This window comes from Puma concolor, chromosome A2 (genome assembly GCF_028749965.1).
Source record: "Puma concolor isolate L17-30 chromosome A2, mPumCon1.1.hap2, whole genome shotgun sequence".
Taxonomy (NCBI): Eukaryota; Metazoa; Chordata; class Mammalia; order Carnivora; family Felidae; genus Puma; species Puma concolor.
The window spans coordinates 74,337,209-74,353,643 of record NC_141668.1 but is presented as its reverse complement, the minus strand read 5'-3'; the positions used below and the strand labels follow the sequence as shown (position 1 = coordinate 74,353,643).

Below are 16,435 nucleotides of genomic sequence, written 5' to 3'. Positions count from 1 at the left end.
AAACAGACACTCAGATCAATGGAACAGAATAGAGAACCCAGAAATGGACCCACAAGCGTATGGCCAACTAATCTTTGACAAAGCAGGAAAGAATATCCAATGGAATAAAGACAGTCTCTTCAGCAAGTGGTGCTGGGAAACCTGGACAGCGACATGCAGTTGATATTGAAGCCAAGTTTCATTACAGTGCAATATTAATTTCTCTTTAAATTACCCAATTTAAATTGTGCCCAATTCTCTAGGATGCACCCTAGTGCATCCTTGGGATGTTCATAGCAGCCCCCATTTAGGACCTGCATGTGGGGATTCTTCCGTGACACTATGGTTTCCCTCAGTCACATAAGACCCAGATTCTGCACTTTGTTTTCCTGCCTTTATCTTTCCAGGCACAAGAGGAAAGCAACAGCAGTTTACTCTGCTAAGGTTTTAGATGGAGTCTGCTAGATAATTATCCTGAAATTAAGTGTATAATATAAACGGGGAGAGGAAGTTTGACTTGCTAGCCCAGAATGGGTAATCTGGCAAAACAGATGTTTTAAATGGCACTTGAGGCAGAAATAGACAAAGGACAGGTCTGGATGTTGTCCTTCCAGGCAAATACAACAAAAGGATCCAAATGCACAACAGAAGTCAAACAGTTGTGTTGCATTAAGCAAAAATCAGGTTGGGTACAGAGGGAGGATAAGATTCTAGGAAAGTATTGTCAGGAATGCCAGAGAGCTAAGGTAGAGTAAAGAGTTCCTGGCCTTCGTGGTCCCAGCTGAGTGAGGTGGATGAAAGTCACAGGGTTTCCTAGAAACTGAAGAGAGAGAGAGAGGTTCTGAGGGACGAGGAATTATGCCATTCATCAATGTGACGATAGTAATACAGACAAACCAAATCCTATAAATGGGATAGTTTCCAATGTGCTTGTAAACAATAGTGAAGCAAACAGCTCAAAGGTAAGTGGGAAGAAGAAGATGGAAGGGAGGAAGTAGACATCTCTGGACATGCCCAGTGATGCCACTGAGCCTGTGACACAGCAGACACAGCAGCATGATAAGGTCTGGCACTGTGAGTAGGAGGGTGTAGTCTACAAAAGACAGAAAACCAGCCTGGGTGTAAATCCCACTCCTTCATACCTGCCACATTTCCAGCCCGCCGTGTGTCTCCTCTACCATCATCCAATAACCCAGCGCAACTGGGGCGGCAGGACCATCCTTTGGTCCAACAACAGGATTGTCCAACAATCTTTAAGGCAGTTCTACTGTCCCGGAATTGCCTCAATTCAATCTTGATGTACCAGAACTGCAATGACACAGTCACCTGACAGTGGACAAAAAAGTAGAGAGACAGTTAGGAGTCTATTCTAGGGGAACAAAGTGGTGGGTGGAATGGGCTACTTACGGGGACAACTTCTCAGATAGTCACCAAGGAACTGATCTTCCTCTTTGATGTGTCTTGGTTTCTCCCAAGCAGCAGTCTAAAACTGCTGTAGGGGTTTGTCACAGCACTGGATGATCAATCCTTCCATGTGCATTCCTGGCCGAGCCAGAAATTAGTTGCCATGAGACAGAGTTCCCTATAGGACTGTTCCCTTCAGGGAAAAGAAGCAAGAGTCCCATTTCTTCAGAGCTAGTGACTCAGTCTCTTATGCCAACCAACAACCTTGAAATTGTCCAGAAGCCAGAGTGGAGAGAGTTTGTGGTGAAAGTAAAACTTGGAGCCAGCAGAGCACACAGAGAGCAGGAGGAACCTCCTGTGGTCATCTGAGTTACTAGCCCGGGGAAATGCACCAGTGAGCCCTGGTGCACCACCATGAGATCCTGCTCTGTCTTGGGATCCCCGGAGGTGGTGTCAGAGCACCAGGAGAGGAGAGAGTGAGAACAGGTCCCCAGACATGTTTTTCCACATTTCCTTCTTCCCAGAGAACAGTCCAGTTCACAGAAAAAGTACAGAGATAGGAAGTAACCCTGTACTTTCCAACTCTGTTTCCCAGAGGAGGAACATACCAGTACCCCTGCATGGTGAGGAGGTCAAATTGTACTACACAGATGTAGTTTGGGGTACCGTTGTTCCTCTAAGGGTTCCTTCATGTCATCAAAATATGATGCGGGTAAGCCAGGTCCAAGGACCCAGAGGAGGGTCCTTGGCTTTGTGCAGGATAGAAATCAAACGTGAGCCAGAGAAAGTGAAAACAGAGTTTATTGAGTGGTGTGACAGGTAGAGAGTAGCAGATGGAGGTCTGAGAGACTCAGAAAGGAAAGAATGTCTGTCACTTGGGGTTAGGGGTTTGTATTGGAAGGGAGGAATCTAGGGTACATGTTCCCCCGGGGAATCCAGGGTAGGATCCGACCAAAGGTGTGTGTCAGGTGAACTATAGGTGTTATTCCATAAATTACCGAAGGTAAGGGGTTTTGATGCCAGTGTAACCTAAGATTTGTTTGAAGCTAATGTCCTAGAACATGCTTGGGATCTGGATCTTCTTAGATGTCATCAGGTGTTTGGGGGCCTAGGACAAAACTCAGGAAAGGATTAACTTTCTTGCTTCCTCCTTGAAGTGAGAACATAGCTGCTTGGGCTTCTTCAGAGGCAAAATATGGAATACAAGTAAATGAGGCCTAGCAGAAAAACAGCAGGGATGGAGCCCTTATAAAATGGAACCCTTTAGGGGTCCCACCTGGGTAGCTACCCACCTGGGTAGCTCAGTTAAGCCTCTGACTTGATTTTGGCTCAGGTCATGATCTCATGGTCATGGGATAGAGACCCGAGTAGGGCTCTGTGCTGAGTGTGGAGCCTGCTTGTTTCCGTTTTCCCCCCTCTCCTGCTCATGTGCGCACATGCTCTTTCTCTCCAATAAATAATAAACCAAAACTTTCTTTGAAAAAGTAATAAATAAAAATAAGTGGAGTCCTTTTAGCCCTCCTACCTCACTGAGATGGCTGAAATACCTTTGTGTAACATAAAGGAAGAAATTCAAAGACTGAGATAGACATGTTGAGTGAATGAATCATGTCTAACTCACCAACTTACCACTACCCAACCAGGTCCCCCAAGATAGAGGGGGTGTCAGAAAATACTCCCTCAACAAGGCCTTAGAAATACACTGGTGTATTTGTTAGGATTGATCTTGGTTGTAATAGGTACCCTACTCAGAGAAGTAATCAAGAGGTTTATCTGTCTCTGGCATATAAAAAAATCTGGGCATAGGACATCTAGGGCTAGTAGGTCACCTCAGTGGTGCTCTCAGGGAAACAGGCTCCTTGTGTTCTTGCACTGCCTCAGTCACCCATGGTTCTCACCTTCATGTTTGAAGATGGTTGCTGCATCTCTAAAGGTTGTGCCCTCATTTCAGGAAGAAAGCCTGTCCCAGGGATTTCTATTTCCTTGTGCTATCTAGAACTATGTCACATAGCCATGTGTGGCTGTAATGGAAATCACGTGACTCAGTAATTCACTTGCCAAGGAGCATAGGAAGGCAAGGGAGAGAGTGCTGGAAAGATTGTTGAGTGACTCTGTCCGTAGAAACTGTGACAACTGGTGGGAGATGCAATTGATAGGGAGACACTGCAGTACAAATGGGCTTTCTGGTTTCAGTGGGGATGAGTGGATCCTGGGATAGCAGAGACCAGGTAGCTGCAATGTGTGAAGCCAGGTGGATGTGGCTACCATAACCAGAAGACAGTGCATTTATTACAAGGGTCTGACCCGCAGGGTTCTTTGGTGCTGCCCAACTAATTGTGGGGTCCTGAAGACCAAAATAGATGGTCAAAGATCCTATTTGATTTTTAGAATTTAAAAATCTTCCACTTAATAAACAAAGGTCTGACTGGAGTCGTCACAACATAGTCATGGCACCTGACCCAGTCTCAGGTCTAGGTCAAAGAAAGAGGAAGCCAGGTGCCTAGGGAAAGGGCCCTGAAATAGCATCATAAGTACTTGCTATGGATCTTGCTTCCTCCAAGTTTTCCCCAAAGGACCTGAAGCCACTCACCAGACCATTGTCCAGGTATCCTGAGAAATAACCAGACATTCTGGGGATTATCAGAGACACTGGGCCTGTGCTAATGTTAACTCCTGGAGACCCAGAACTCCACTGTGACCTACCCGTCTAAGTGAAGGCACTGTTACTATACTAGCCCTGATGACCAGTGGACACAGAAAACCCTCCAAGGCAGCAGAATTTTGGAGCAACATGTCTCTTCCATTGTGGCAGGAGGTAGAGATGACTGATATAAAAATCCATGCTAATCCATAGTCTGTGGCTAATAACCTGGTGATCAGAGATTTGTGAGAGCAGGACTAGAGCACTGGCAGTGAGGAGGTCTGCAGGAAAAATATGGTCAGATTTCTTAGAATGAGCAGAGGGGAAGAAGCAGCAATTTGTCCTCCCTGGAGGGGCACATTCTGGAATTGGGTTTCCTTTGTCCTCCAAACTTCTACCAATACCATCTTTCAAGGACTCACTCGCATGTTTTTATGTTGTTAAGTTATCCCATTGGACACTTGCTTTCTGATCACAAAATTTTCTTCACATTGAAGAGGAAGATGGTAGGCTATACCAGCAGAATTCACTATATTCAACATAAACACCCAGCACCCTGAATCAGCTGGCCTTCCAAGGAGACTGCAATTTGTGAGGTTGGAATAAATACAGTAGAGTTGTTATATGCTGTGAATCCATGACCATGGCCTCTATATAAGCAAGGGTCTGGGAACTAAAGAGGAAGGGGGATAGCACTCCTCTGTTAATACCTCAGTGACCCAAAATCTCTGCCTCCATTCCCTGTGATTCTGGGCTTTGCTGACTGAGAGGTGAGCAAAGGAGAAATACAAGAGGAACACAGTGATGATTCCAGTGGTTTGGAAGGTGTGGGAGGGTTAGAGTGTCGGCTGAGTGAACAGTCTTGCTGCTGCATGATAAAGGATGGGAGAAGTATGAATGGAACCCTGTGGTAATACTAAATATAGTAGGAGTTAATGGAAGATTTCTGTGATAATAAACAGACCACCAGTAGCTCAGATGGCAATGAAGGTTTAGACCATTCCACCTACTAAAAGACTAATCCACTGATGTTCTGGCTGAACTCAAAGAAACATGGAATAAGTAACTGAAGACAGAAATCAAAAATACCATGGGCACCTGGGTGGCTCAGTCGGTTGAGCGTCCAACTTCAGCTCAGGTCATGATCTCGCAGTCCGTGAGTTCAAGCCCCGCATCGGGCTCTGTGCTGACAGCTCAGAGGCTAGAGGCTGCTTCGGACTCTGTGTCTCCCTCTCTGCCCCTCCCCCACTCATGCTCTCTCTCTCCCTGTCAAAAATAAATAAGCTTTAAAAAAAAAAAAAAAGAAAAAAAAAGAAATCAAAATTACCAACCATGACCTCATGATTAATTGTAGAAAGGGCAATAGTTGCTGCCTGTACATTTTTCTTTGCTGTTTCTCTCTTTCTTTTTTAAATGTTTACTTATTTATTGGGAGGGGAGAGGGTCAGAGAGGAGAGAGAGAATCCCAAGCAGGCCCTACACCACCAGTGCAGAGCCCGATATGGGGCTTGATCTCACAAACCGTGAGATCATGACCTGAGGTGAAGTCCAGAGTCAGATGCTCAATGGACAGAAACACACAGGCAACCCCTCTTTGCCATTTCATGTATTTATTTATATACTTCACCTAACTTTCTCCCTTTTCCTTTCTCCTACTGCATTACTATACACAGTTTGTGTTGATGGTGGCTCAGTTTACATCTAGTTCACAGATCAGAGAACATCCAGACAAAGTCATGATGGATCAGGGGGGGAATGGACCTCATTTAAGATCTTGGCCTTGGAACTAGATGTAGTATATTAAGGGGGATACGATCTCATTTCTGGTGGTGGGAATAACTGAATTTATTTGGAATTGTATGTAAAGTCTACATGTTCTGATAGAAGAACAGAGCATTGGATCAGTAAATAATAGGACATTTTCAAATGGTCAAAGGTGCTAAGTATAAGATTTGTCAAACGCAAGGAAGATGTTGAATATGTGAGTTCTAAGAAATGTATTTTCCTCAAATGAGAAAATAATTAGTTACACCATTAAGACAATATTTTTTCACTAAGGATTTAATTTAGATTTATAGGAAATAAGATAATCAGTTATAAATATCCCAATTTATTCTACAGAATTAATCTCAAGTAATCCTGATTATGACATAACCACAGGTTTGCCAATCTGTGATTTTATAGATTAACCTAATTTGTTAAAAAGAAATTTACAGATCCCATTTTTACTGTCACAACATAGGAACAAGCCAGCAAAAACAAAATCAAAAGTATGTTTTATGCTAGAGTTACTTTCTGTCCAGGTCGAAACATTGTTCCACTTTGATTCTTTCTTTTCTTTGGATTTTGGAAGCTTTCATACCTTAAAAAGAGATAATATTTAATACATGTAAATTCTAAATTACAAAAGACAAGGAATTGTTTGCAAACAGATTATATTTTAAGAAACAAAAGGGAAATAACTGGGGGAAGAAAACCTAACAAATAATAGTTCTTAAATTTTCTAAAGTTAAACATTCCAATCAAAAAAGTAGCAAAAGGGATAAAGAGACAAGTTAGAAAAGATAAAATGCACATGGCAGTGACATGAAAAAAACCCTACTGTTTTAATCAAAGGCATGTAAATTGTTAGATTTTTTTCCAGTCACACTGGCCAAGTTTAGAAAGACATTATGCCCAATGTTAGTGAGGGTTGTGGTGAAACTGGCCCTTTCCATGTATTGGGCTGTACAGTGTTTCTAGAAGGCAACTGATCTCAAAAGCCATAAAAACAAAATGTATCCTATGCTCCAACAATTCCACCTCAAACTCAGATAATGGAGGATATGTGCAAACATTTGGCTCTAAGGAAGTTCTTTATCATATTAGTGTAATAGGGAAAATCCGGAAGCAACTTAAATATCCAAATATTGGAAATTGTGGCCTAGCCATACTATAAAATGACATTAAAAACCAAGCAGTAACATTTAAAATGTGAAAGAATGTTCAAGATGGATGAAAGCGGGCCTGCTATATGGCAATACGTGCAGAGTGTTTTAGTGAAGAAAAAAAAAAACATACAAATGTATACTTTGGGAGGGGTGGGATTAAGGGAAATTTGTTTTCTTATTCTTTATTTTCTGATTTTTCTACAGTAAGCACATATTACTTATACATGTTGAGGCGGAGCAGAAGCGCCACTCTGGCATGTAGACTATTTTGAGCTGAAGGAGATCAAGACCCAGCAGATTCAGGAGAAGCTTTTTCCCTCCCTTACCTGACTGATGAGTTTAGTTTCCTATTACCAGAGAAGACTTTTTAATCTGCAAGACTGACAGCAGGGCAAACATCTGCTCTTTTCACCTTCTGTGAATTCCTGCCTCCCCTTTGAAGCCCCAGGCCCCTAACCTCTTTCTTTAGTTCAGGATGGCATATCTATTTTAATGGAGCTCCTGTATGTAAGAAGTTATTTTTCTCCTGTTACTATCTTAGGTCAGTTAATTAATAGACCAGCCAAAGAACAAGAAGGGAAGAAGGGAAAATCTTTCTGCCTTTACAGTGTACCCACACATGCCCACCCCAACTACTACAAAATTAAAGAGTTGTAACTTCTAGAACCGGGAATAAACCTTTCTTGCACTGAATTAAGTGAAATCCTTAACGTGAATGGTCCCCAATCTATGGGTCTCCAACTTCTAAGGTGCCCAGAGACAACTGCAAGAAGCCTGTAAATCTAAATGTGTGCTGGCCACAGTCCACAAGGGAATAAATTCGAATGCATTTAAAGAAAGTAAAACAGGTATATTTTTCAGAACAATTTTTACAAACTATATTGGAATCATTTTGAGATTTTAATTTTCCTTTTATTCAAAGCTTTAAAAATGAAATCAGGGGCGCCTGGGTGACGCAGTCGGTTAAGCGTCCGACTTCAGCCAGATCACGATCTCGCGGTCCGTGAGTTCGAGCCCCGCGTCAGGCTCTGGGCTGATGGCTCAGAGCCTGGAGCCTGTTTCCGATTCTGTGTCTCCCTCTCTCTCTGCCCCTCCCCCGTTCATGCTCTGTCTCTCTCTGTCCCAAAAATAAATAAACGTTGAAAAAAAAAATTAAAAATGAAACCAGTTCATTATAAATAATTCAAATATAATCAAGTGAACCAGTTAATGAAAATTCATTTTTTACTTCAGTACTCTTTAAGTTTTGGGGTATTTAAATGCATAGCTATTGGCTCGAAGTGGCCTTTTATATATTCACTATAAGTAGCTTCAAAAGTTTAAGTGAAGAACTGTCACCCTGTAATATCTGTACTTCTGAAGGAGAATCGGTTACTTACAGTTCAGCAAAATTCTTCCAGTCGTCTTCGCTAATGGATGGCCTTGTGTGACTGAGGGCGGCCATTAAATGCGACTGGCTAATAGCCACACTGGTTTTGACTGGTCCTGGTTGGTTAAGGGAGTCATCCTCCTTAAACAGAAAAGGACACAAAGTTAACCTAGGGCTGTGATGGAAAAAGTAGCAGCCCATGTGTTGTTTCTTTCCATCAGGTTTTTTTTAGGAGACCAAACATTCTCTTTCTCATAAGATTAAAAATTGTTTGAAAGCAGAATGCATATAATCAAATGGTCAATGTGTTTCAGTCCCTTCTTTATAAATAGAGCTCATTTACTAACCAAAACACACATCAAAAAAGGAAAAACAGTTTTTACAGTTTTTACAATTTTCATGGGGTTGGGGGGAGAAAAGCCATACTCCACTTTGGCTCCGGTATCTGCCTTTGATGACACTGATATCTGCCCGTAGCTGATCTCTTTGTTCCTGTGTAAGTTCTTGGGAACCCTCTTGTGAGGATGTTCTGAACACTGGAGGTCGTGAAAACGACTGGTCTTTCCCAGGGACTCCAGAAAAGTCCTGTGTCATGGAGCTTGGTGCAGACAGGCACTGTGAGCTCTGCAAGGTTAAGTGTAGGAAGGAGAGAAGGGGAAGGAGAAAGGAGGAAAAGAGAGGGAGAAAAGAAGTATATATTTACCAAGGCTAAATTTAAACATTTTAAGCAGTAAAACCTTAACATGGACAAGCTTACATTTGAATTAACTGGAATTAATAAGCAAGTTCAAAATATGTTTATCTTCTATATGTCATTCAACCATCATAAAGTGAAAACTGCCATAACACAAAAAACTGTTTTAATGCTTTTTTATTAAATTCACCACACTAATGTCCTAGCGACAGGTTCCAAATGTGCCTTATTCTCAGTTTCAGCAAATAGAGTTAATTCTAGTATAAGGTTGGAGAACATAGTACAGAAGTTAAGAAACAGAAAACAGAATTAAAGACTAGAAATAAAACAACAAAAACAACAGCTTACTATTCTTTGAAAGAAAAATGGTTTACTTTTACTTTTTTTTAGAGAGAGCACAAGCTAGAGAGATGGGCAGAGAGAGAGAGAAAATCCCAAGCAGGCCCCACACTCAGTGCAGAGCTTGACCCTGGGCTTGAACTCATGAAACCATGAGATCATGACCTGAGCTGAAATCATGGATGCTTAACCGACTGGGCCACCCAGGTGCCCCAAAATAGTTCATTTTTAAATTAAAGCAGATGTACAAAAAACAAAAATATAACTGTTACTTGTACCAATAAAGTAATCGTGAACCACAGTAAATAATTTGCGGACATGTGTGAAATGCTATTTTAATTTAGAAAAGCAAGGATATCACCCACAACATTTTCATTGTTGCAACGTTACATCAAATTTCTCATCTTCAATTATCTTAATGATAATAGAGTTTAATATAAATAGAGTTTAATATAAAATGGATCTGCGACCAAAGATGTTTTAAAACAACTAATGAAGGAGATAATAAACCTGCGAGGAACCAAAGGGTCCTCACCACCAGTGGCTACTTTGGCTCCCTCTTTGTTGCCAGCTACATTTCACAGCTCTTAACGAGGAATGAGATGATTCATCAGTGTGAGTAAGGGAAAACAAGACTACTTCACTGAAGAACCAACCAACCAGAAAGTACATGTGGGACAGGTTAGGGGGTAAGTCACTGTCCAACTGGACACACTATGGCTTTACGCATCAGAACCGTACAATGGCGACTGAACATGATACCAGATCAGAAGATGTTCCGTTCCCGAGTTCTGATTCGTAGGAGCTTCCAAAGTAGAGCCGGTACATATTGAATTTTGATTCATCTGGAAGCATCTCAGACAACTCTAGAGAAACCAGGGACTGCTCCAAGCCACACTCTCCATCTCCAGCTGAATCATCGGAGCCGCTGCTGTGGTTGAGAAAAACCATTGAAGACAGACTTAGGTCACTATCAGAGCTGGAACTTCCATCCTAAAACACACAAAAGGACAACAGTTGTAAAAATCTAAATAATCTATGACTCTGAAATTAGCAACACAGATAGCATTTTAACAGACCAGTACGAGGAAAACCAGAGGCATTTTCCAAAAAAGCTCTTATTTTTTTGGTGAGGTTCTTGTCCTCTATGATCCCCACAGACCAGTACGTATGGCACGAATGGCAAAGGTGTTACAGCTCTCCCACACCCAGAATACAACAGTTCTGAGAGCCAGGCACCAACTATGTTTCTTTTGTGCAAATGCTGTTTAGGCCATTATTAATATGACTCAGTGGCAGATTAAGTAGGCTGCCTGATTATGTAACGAATCCTTACCAGCAGACAGCACATGATCAGGCTGTCTGACGCTTACAGAAAGAAAACAACCAGCATTCAGGAAACATGCATTGGGCCAAACTTTGGCTCTTACTACTTTTCTAACGGTTGAGGCACATAATAAAATTTAATTATTAAAATAAGATGGAATGTGTACATAATTTACCAACCATCTCCCCAGGAACTCTAACAAAGCTAGGATTCATACCTCTGAATTTTATTTGTATGAATCTTTCAACTGTGAAATGATGAGTCAACCACGTCATGCAGTGCTTTGTCATTACAGAGTGCTTTATACATGAACATGTTTTCTGTTAGTGAAGAGGGTGGAGAAGTTCAGTGACTTGCCAAAATAAATAGCAAAAACTTGGTAATATCTGATTTAGGAACTTTAGGCCCTGCAAGAATCTCAACAAAACATAGGGGAGAGGAGTACACAGGAAAACCCTTCCTAGAAACTATGCAGTAAAGTCCATAATGTAGCAGAGGTCAAATTATCTGCTGTAAAAATACTATCCCTAGAGGAAAAGACTGATGTTAGGTCTGGGGTACAGAAAGTACAAAATACAGCTAGAATACCTTGTTGTATCAGGAAGAAAGTACATGATCAAAGAATGAAGAGGACAAATCAAAAGGACACAGAGGCCATCTAAAAGCAGCTCCTATGGGCCAGATCTGGGACTATTTGAGCTTCAAAATAAATACTCTGATTTTTTTTTTTTCTTAAGTGTAAAACTAACTAAAAATCTCAATATATTTCTGTTCCTATTCTCTCATTCATGATGTCCCAATTTAAATAATATCCTTCCATTCCCTAACATATTTTGTCAGTAGTAAGGTAACATTAAAGAAACAGACACTTAAATACTTCATAATTACAAGTTCTCTGCAGAGCCAATATTCCAACTATGGAACACTTGACTACAGGTAAATTTGTATACAGTTTTACTAAAGTTGTTAAAAAATAGGATTTTTTTAAGGTTGGAATTTTAACCGTGAACTGCTCTTCTTCCTCTTGAAACACCACAGCAATGATCTCCTATAACTTACTTGGAGCCCACAGAACAGCAGCCTTCCCTGTAAGGCCTCTAACTGGGCATTGTACAGTAAAGCTTTCAGGTCAGCTCCCGTGAAGGAGTCGGTTACTGATGCCACGTGCTGAAGGTCCACATCATCTGCCAGAGGTAGAGAGTCACTGAGAACATTTAAAATTTCAAGACGTGACACCTGAAGGGAGAAAAACTAATTGACTTAACAAATAAAACAAAATTAAATATTAAACTGTGTATTTTATGTTTTTGTTTTTACAAATTAACTGTATCTCTAATGAGCTTTTACAAGTTGAAAAATGTACCACCAATCTACTATGTATCCTCTGTGGAGGATAGATGAACTTTCTCCCTAACAGAAGAGACATAGGAAAGTGAATGAAAATCGACATTCTTAACCATTCAGTGTAAATCATTTCTTAGTGCTTATTTTCTAGATTTCAACAAATGTGCCCAGAAAGTGTTTCAAAAGAAACCATCCAAGTAATAGCTACAAATGACATATTTAGATATTTTATACCTTCGACAATTCATTTGTCTATTTGCTCTTTCCCTCATTTATTCATCAGTTTCTAAATCTGAGGACAAGAGCTGGAACAACACAGACCAGAAACAGTTAAAACCTCATCTCTGTGTAACCTGCTTAATGCACACTAGTCGTACGCTTGATTCTCAGAGTCTTGCCAGGATAATGAGGCCTGTGATCTTTGAGCACAGGGCATGTGGACATACATACTTTAGGTTTCTTTCCTTTTTTCCCAACCTGCTAACACTGAAAGACTACAAAGTTTTCAGACTTGCATGGAAATGGCTGGGCTTTCCATCTAATTCAGAATCCTTCCATGCCATGAGCAAATCATGGCAAAGGCCTTGCCTAAAGCTGGTCTTCTAAGGACAACTGCTGTTACCAGGAAGAAGTTCATAAGGAAAGAGTGTGGCATTTGTTAGTTTTGGACTCAAAGTATGAAACTGTCACCTGATCAGGAGGAGGACAGTATACACATTTATCGAGTCGGCCAGGCCTAAGCAGGGCAGGGTCAATCAAGTCAGGGCGACTAGTAGCAGCCAATACATAAACACCTGGGGAAAAAAAAAATTCTTTACTAAGTCCTGGTGAAATCTGTTACAATAAGATATTTCTGTATTTGCAGTTCTTACCCTGTAAGCCTTCTACCCCATCCAACTGAGTCAGCAGCTGGTTAACCACACGATCTGTAACTCCTGTATTATCATGGCCTCGTCGAGGGGCAATGGATTCAAATTCATCAAAGAAAAGAATGCAGGGCTTGGCTGCCTGTGCTCTGGGAAAAACAGTATTTCATATTTGAATAGGGCTTCGGTGTTTGTAAAGTAATTGTGTGTGTGTGTATACATATATATATATAGGTACATATATGTATCTGTATACAGATAGACATATGTATCTGTGTATTTATTTAAATCTTCATAACAAATCCTTAAAGAATAAAAAGTATATGTAAATTTGTTTTCAATAAATAAGTCAAGATGTATGCCTAAGACTCATACCTTCTAGACAGGGACTAAACCAAAAACTAGAGTCTTATTCAATAAGTGAAATGTTTCTTTGATTCTTATTGTAAGTAAGCATTTCTTATATGCTTATTGGCCACCTTTACTTCTTTTGTGAAATACTGATTCACGTCTTTTGTCAAGCTTATTATTTTAAAATTTGACAAGCTCATTATTTTCACATATTTTTATAGGGGATCTCTATAAAATATATTTTAGTTACATATATTGTATCTTTTCCTAATTTGAACTTTGCTTTTAATTTATTAACTAAATTTTGTTTTAATGAAAAACAAATTCCATACCTGGTAACAGGGTGAACTAGATGTCTGAAGAATCACCCATACAGAATACCCATACAGAATACTTGTTGTGCTGATTTTTTAATTTCAAGTTTTTAAATTCTAGTTAGTTAACCTATATGGTAAAATTGATTTCAGTAGAACATAGTGATTCACCATTTATGTATAACACCCAGTGCTCATCCCATGTGCTTTCCTTAATACCTATCACCCATTTAGCCAATCCCCACCCCTCCTCCCTCCACCAACCCTCAGTTTGCTCTTTATAGAGCCTGTCAGGCTGAATGAAAAAAACCCAATACATAGCTCATGAAATACTGGCACATAAGATAAATCTCCCAGGGCCAATAAGTAGATTGGAATTACCTGTTCCTTGAAAGTTTACTCTCAGAAAACCATGTTTGATTTGGGTAAAGATTTTTAACTAGTGACTCAATTGTTTTCTATAGTTACAGGATTTTTCAGATTTTGTTTCTTCTTTGCTTGATTTTGGTCAATTATATTTTTGTCTATGTCACCCAAGTCTTAAATGTATTAACAGCATAAAGTTTGTAATATTATTCCATAATATTCCCTTACTATCTTTTACATTTCTGGTATAACTTTAGTCATATCCCCTTTTTTATCACTAATACTATTAATTCATGCTTGCTTTCTTTATCAGTCCTGCTGGAGATCTATCAATTGTACTAGGCTGTCAAAAATATCTGGGCTTATGAACTTTTCCACTGAAATGTTTTCTAGTTCATTAATTTTTGCTCTTATTATTTCCTTTTTACTTATTTTTTTAGCTTATATTTTCCTAATTTCATGAGATGGATACATAGTGATTTTTAACTTTTTTTCCCCTAAAAATTTAAGGCTATAAATTTTCCTTGGAATAAATTTTGCAGCATCTCACAATTTTAATAGCATTTTCATTATTATTTAGTGCCCAGGATTTTCCATTATGATCTCTTCTTTCACCCATGAATTATTTAGAAGAGTTTTATTTTTAAGAATCTAAAAGTACATGAGGGGATTATCTTTTTGTTATTTATTTTAACTTGTGTTTTCAAAAAATAGACTGTATGATACTGTTTCTTTGAAACTTACTACAGTTGGCCACCCATGTGGCCAATTTTCAAAAATATCCGAGTGTGCTTAAAAAGAATGTACTCTCCAGTTGTTGGGTATGTGTTCTAAATATGCTTAGATCTTGAATATGATGTTTAAATCTTCTGAAGTTTTACTGTTTTGTTGGTTTTTCTTAAACCTCAATCTAACTACTTACTAAGAACTATGTGAAAGTCTTCTATGAAGGTGGATTTATCAATTTCTCCTTGCAATTCTATCAATTTTTGCCTTTATTAAATAGTTTGAAGCTAGGGTATTGGATACAATTTTAGAACTGTAATATCCTCCTGGTAAACTGAATCTTTTGTCACCATATGGTGACGACTGCCTTTATCTCTAATAATGCTTTCCTATTAATGTTCTTAAATTGGGTGGTGGATATATAAGAGTTCATTTTATTTATTTTATTACTATTTATTTATTTATTTATTTATTTATTTATTTTAGAGACAGAGAGACACAGAGTGAGTGGGGAAGGGGCAGAGAGAGAGAGGATGAGAGATAATTTTAAACAGGCTCCACACTCAAAGCAAAGCCTGACACAGGGCTCAATCTCATGACTCATGACCTGAGCTGAAATCAAGAGGCAGACATTTAACCGACTGAGCCACCCAGGTGCCGCCAAAGAGTTCATTTTAGTTAAAATGTATATGAGGCGGCACCTGGGTGGTTCAGTGGGTTAAATGTCCAACTCTCCATTTCAGCTCAGGTCATGATCGCATGGTTCATGAGACTGAGCCCCACATCAGGCCCCATTGACAGCATGGAGCCTGCCTGAGATTCATTCATATTCTCTCTCTCTCTCTCAAAATAAATAAACTTGGGGCACCTGGGTGGCTCAGTTGGTTAAGTGTCTGACTTTGGCTCAGGTCATGATCTCGTGGTTCGAGACTTATTTTAAAATAAATATTTTAGAAAATTATGAACTTGAAGCACCTGGGTGGCTCAGTAGGTTAAGTGTTTGACTTTTTGGCTCAGGTCATCATCTCATGGTTTGAGACTTATCTTAAAATAAATATTTTAAAAAGTTATAAAATATAAGGACATTATATTCTCCTAACTACAGATCATATTTTATAATGAAATTTTGGGATAAAACAGTAGTTTTTGCATTTAAAAATTTTACTTTAATCCTTAAATATTATCTTCTGTATTTTTATATAAATGCCATAATAATTTTATCTCTTTTATAAATTAACATTGCATTTGGCCAACTTAATTAAACTGGAGTAATTATGTGTTTCCCATAAAAATCTACTTTGAGATTCCTTTGAGATAGCATTTTAGGAATATTTCTATTGTAAATATAATACTAACTTCCAGAATTTAATATCAAAGATGTTATATTTTAAGTGATATCTGGAGAATTCTCTAGCTTATTAATCCACATAAATTAAAGTTTTAAACATCAGTTCTCTAAAATAAACAAGTGAATACCAAAAAGCACTGAAAAATGATAGTGTCCATTACTTAAAAAATATTCAGAGGGAACCAACCTAATAAAAATATCCCGAACAGCTTGTTCACTTGCTCCAATGTATTTGCTCAGTAACTCTGGCCCCTAGGAGATAAAATTAAATTAGACCTGAGATAAAGTTATTTAAAAACAAAATATAATTTTTGTTTAGGACTTAGTCCAAATGCACTAATGGGAAAATTTATTTTTATTTTTTTAAATGTTTACTTTTGAGAGAGAGAGAGTGTGTGAACGGGCAAGGGGCAGAGAGAGAGGGAGACAGAATCTGA

The 16,435-nt window shown here is 39.2% G+C and overlaps 1 protein-coding gene across 4 annotated transcripts in view; it reads right to left on the bottom strand.

Annotated features, from left to right (window-relative positions):
• Window positions 1-626: 626 nt before the first annotated feature.
• PEX1 (peroxisomal biogenesis factor 1) overlaps window positions 627-16,435 on the bottom strand; it is an 86,840-nt gene continuing 71,031 nt past the window's right edge. For 2 of the 4 annotated variants that reach the window (XM_086696288.1, XM_086696268.1), the window contains 8 exons: window positions 16,186-16,250; window positions 12,900-13,042; window positions 12,718-12,821; window positions 11,743-11,919; window positions 10,119-10,349; window positions 8,750-8,947; window positions 8,334-8,464; window positions 2,168-6,386 (listed from right to left, as the gene is read on the bottom strand). In XM_086696288.1, coding sequence (XP_086552414.1) covers window positions 6,302-6,386; window positions 8,334-8,464; window positions 8,750-8,947; window positions 10,119-10,349; window positions 11,743-11,919; window positions 12,718-12,821; window positions 12,900-13,042; window positions 16,186-16,250 — 1,134 coding nt within the window. In that variant the 3' untranslated portion in view covers window positions 2,168-6,301. Of the gene's footprint in view, window positions 1,306-2,167; window positions 6,387-8,330; window positions 8,465-8,749; window positions 8,948-10,118; window positions 10,350-11,742; window positions 11,920-12,717; window positions 12,822-12,899; window positions 13,043-16,185; window positions 16,251-16,435 lie in introns of those variants that run through there. The other 2 variants (XR_015247303.1, XM_086696278.1) reach the window with 2 other exon arrangements.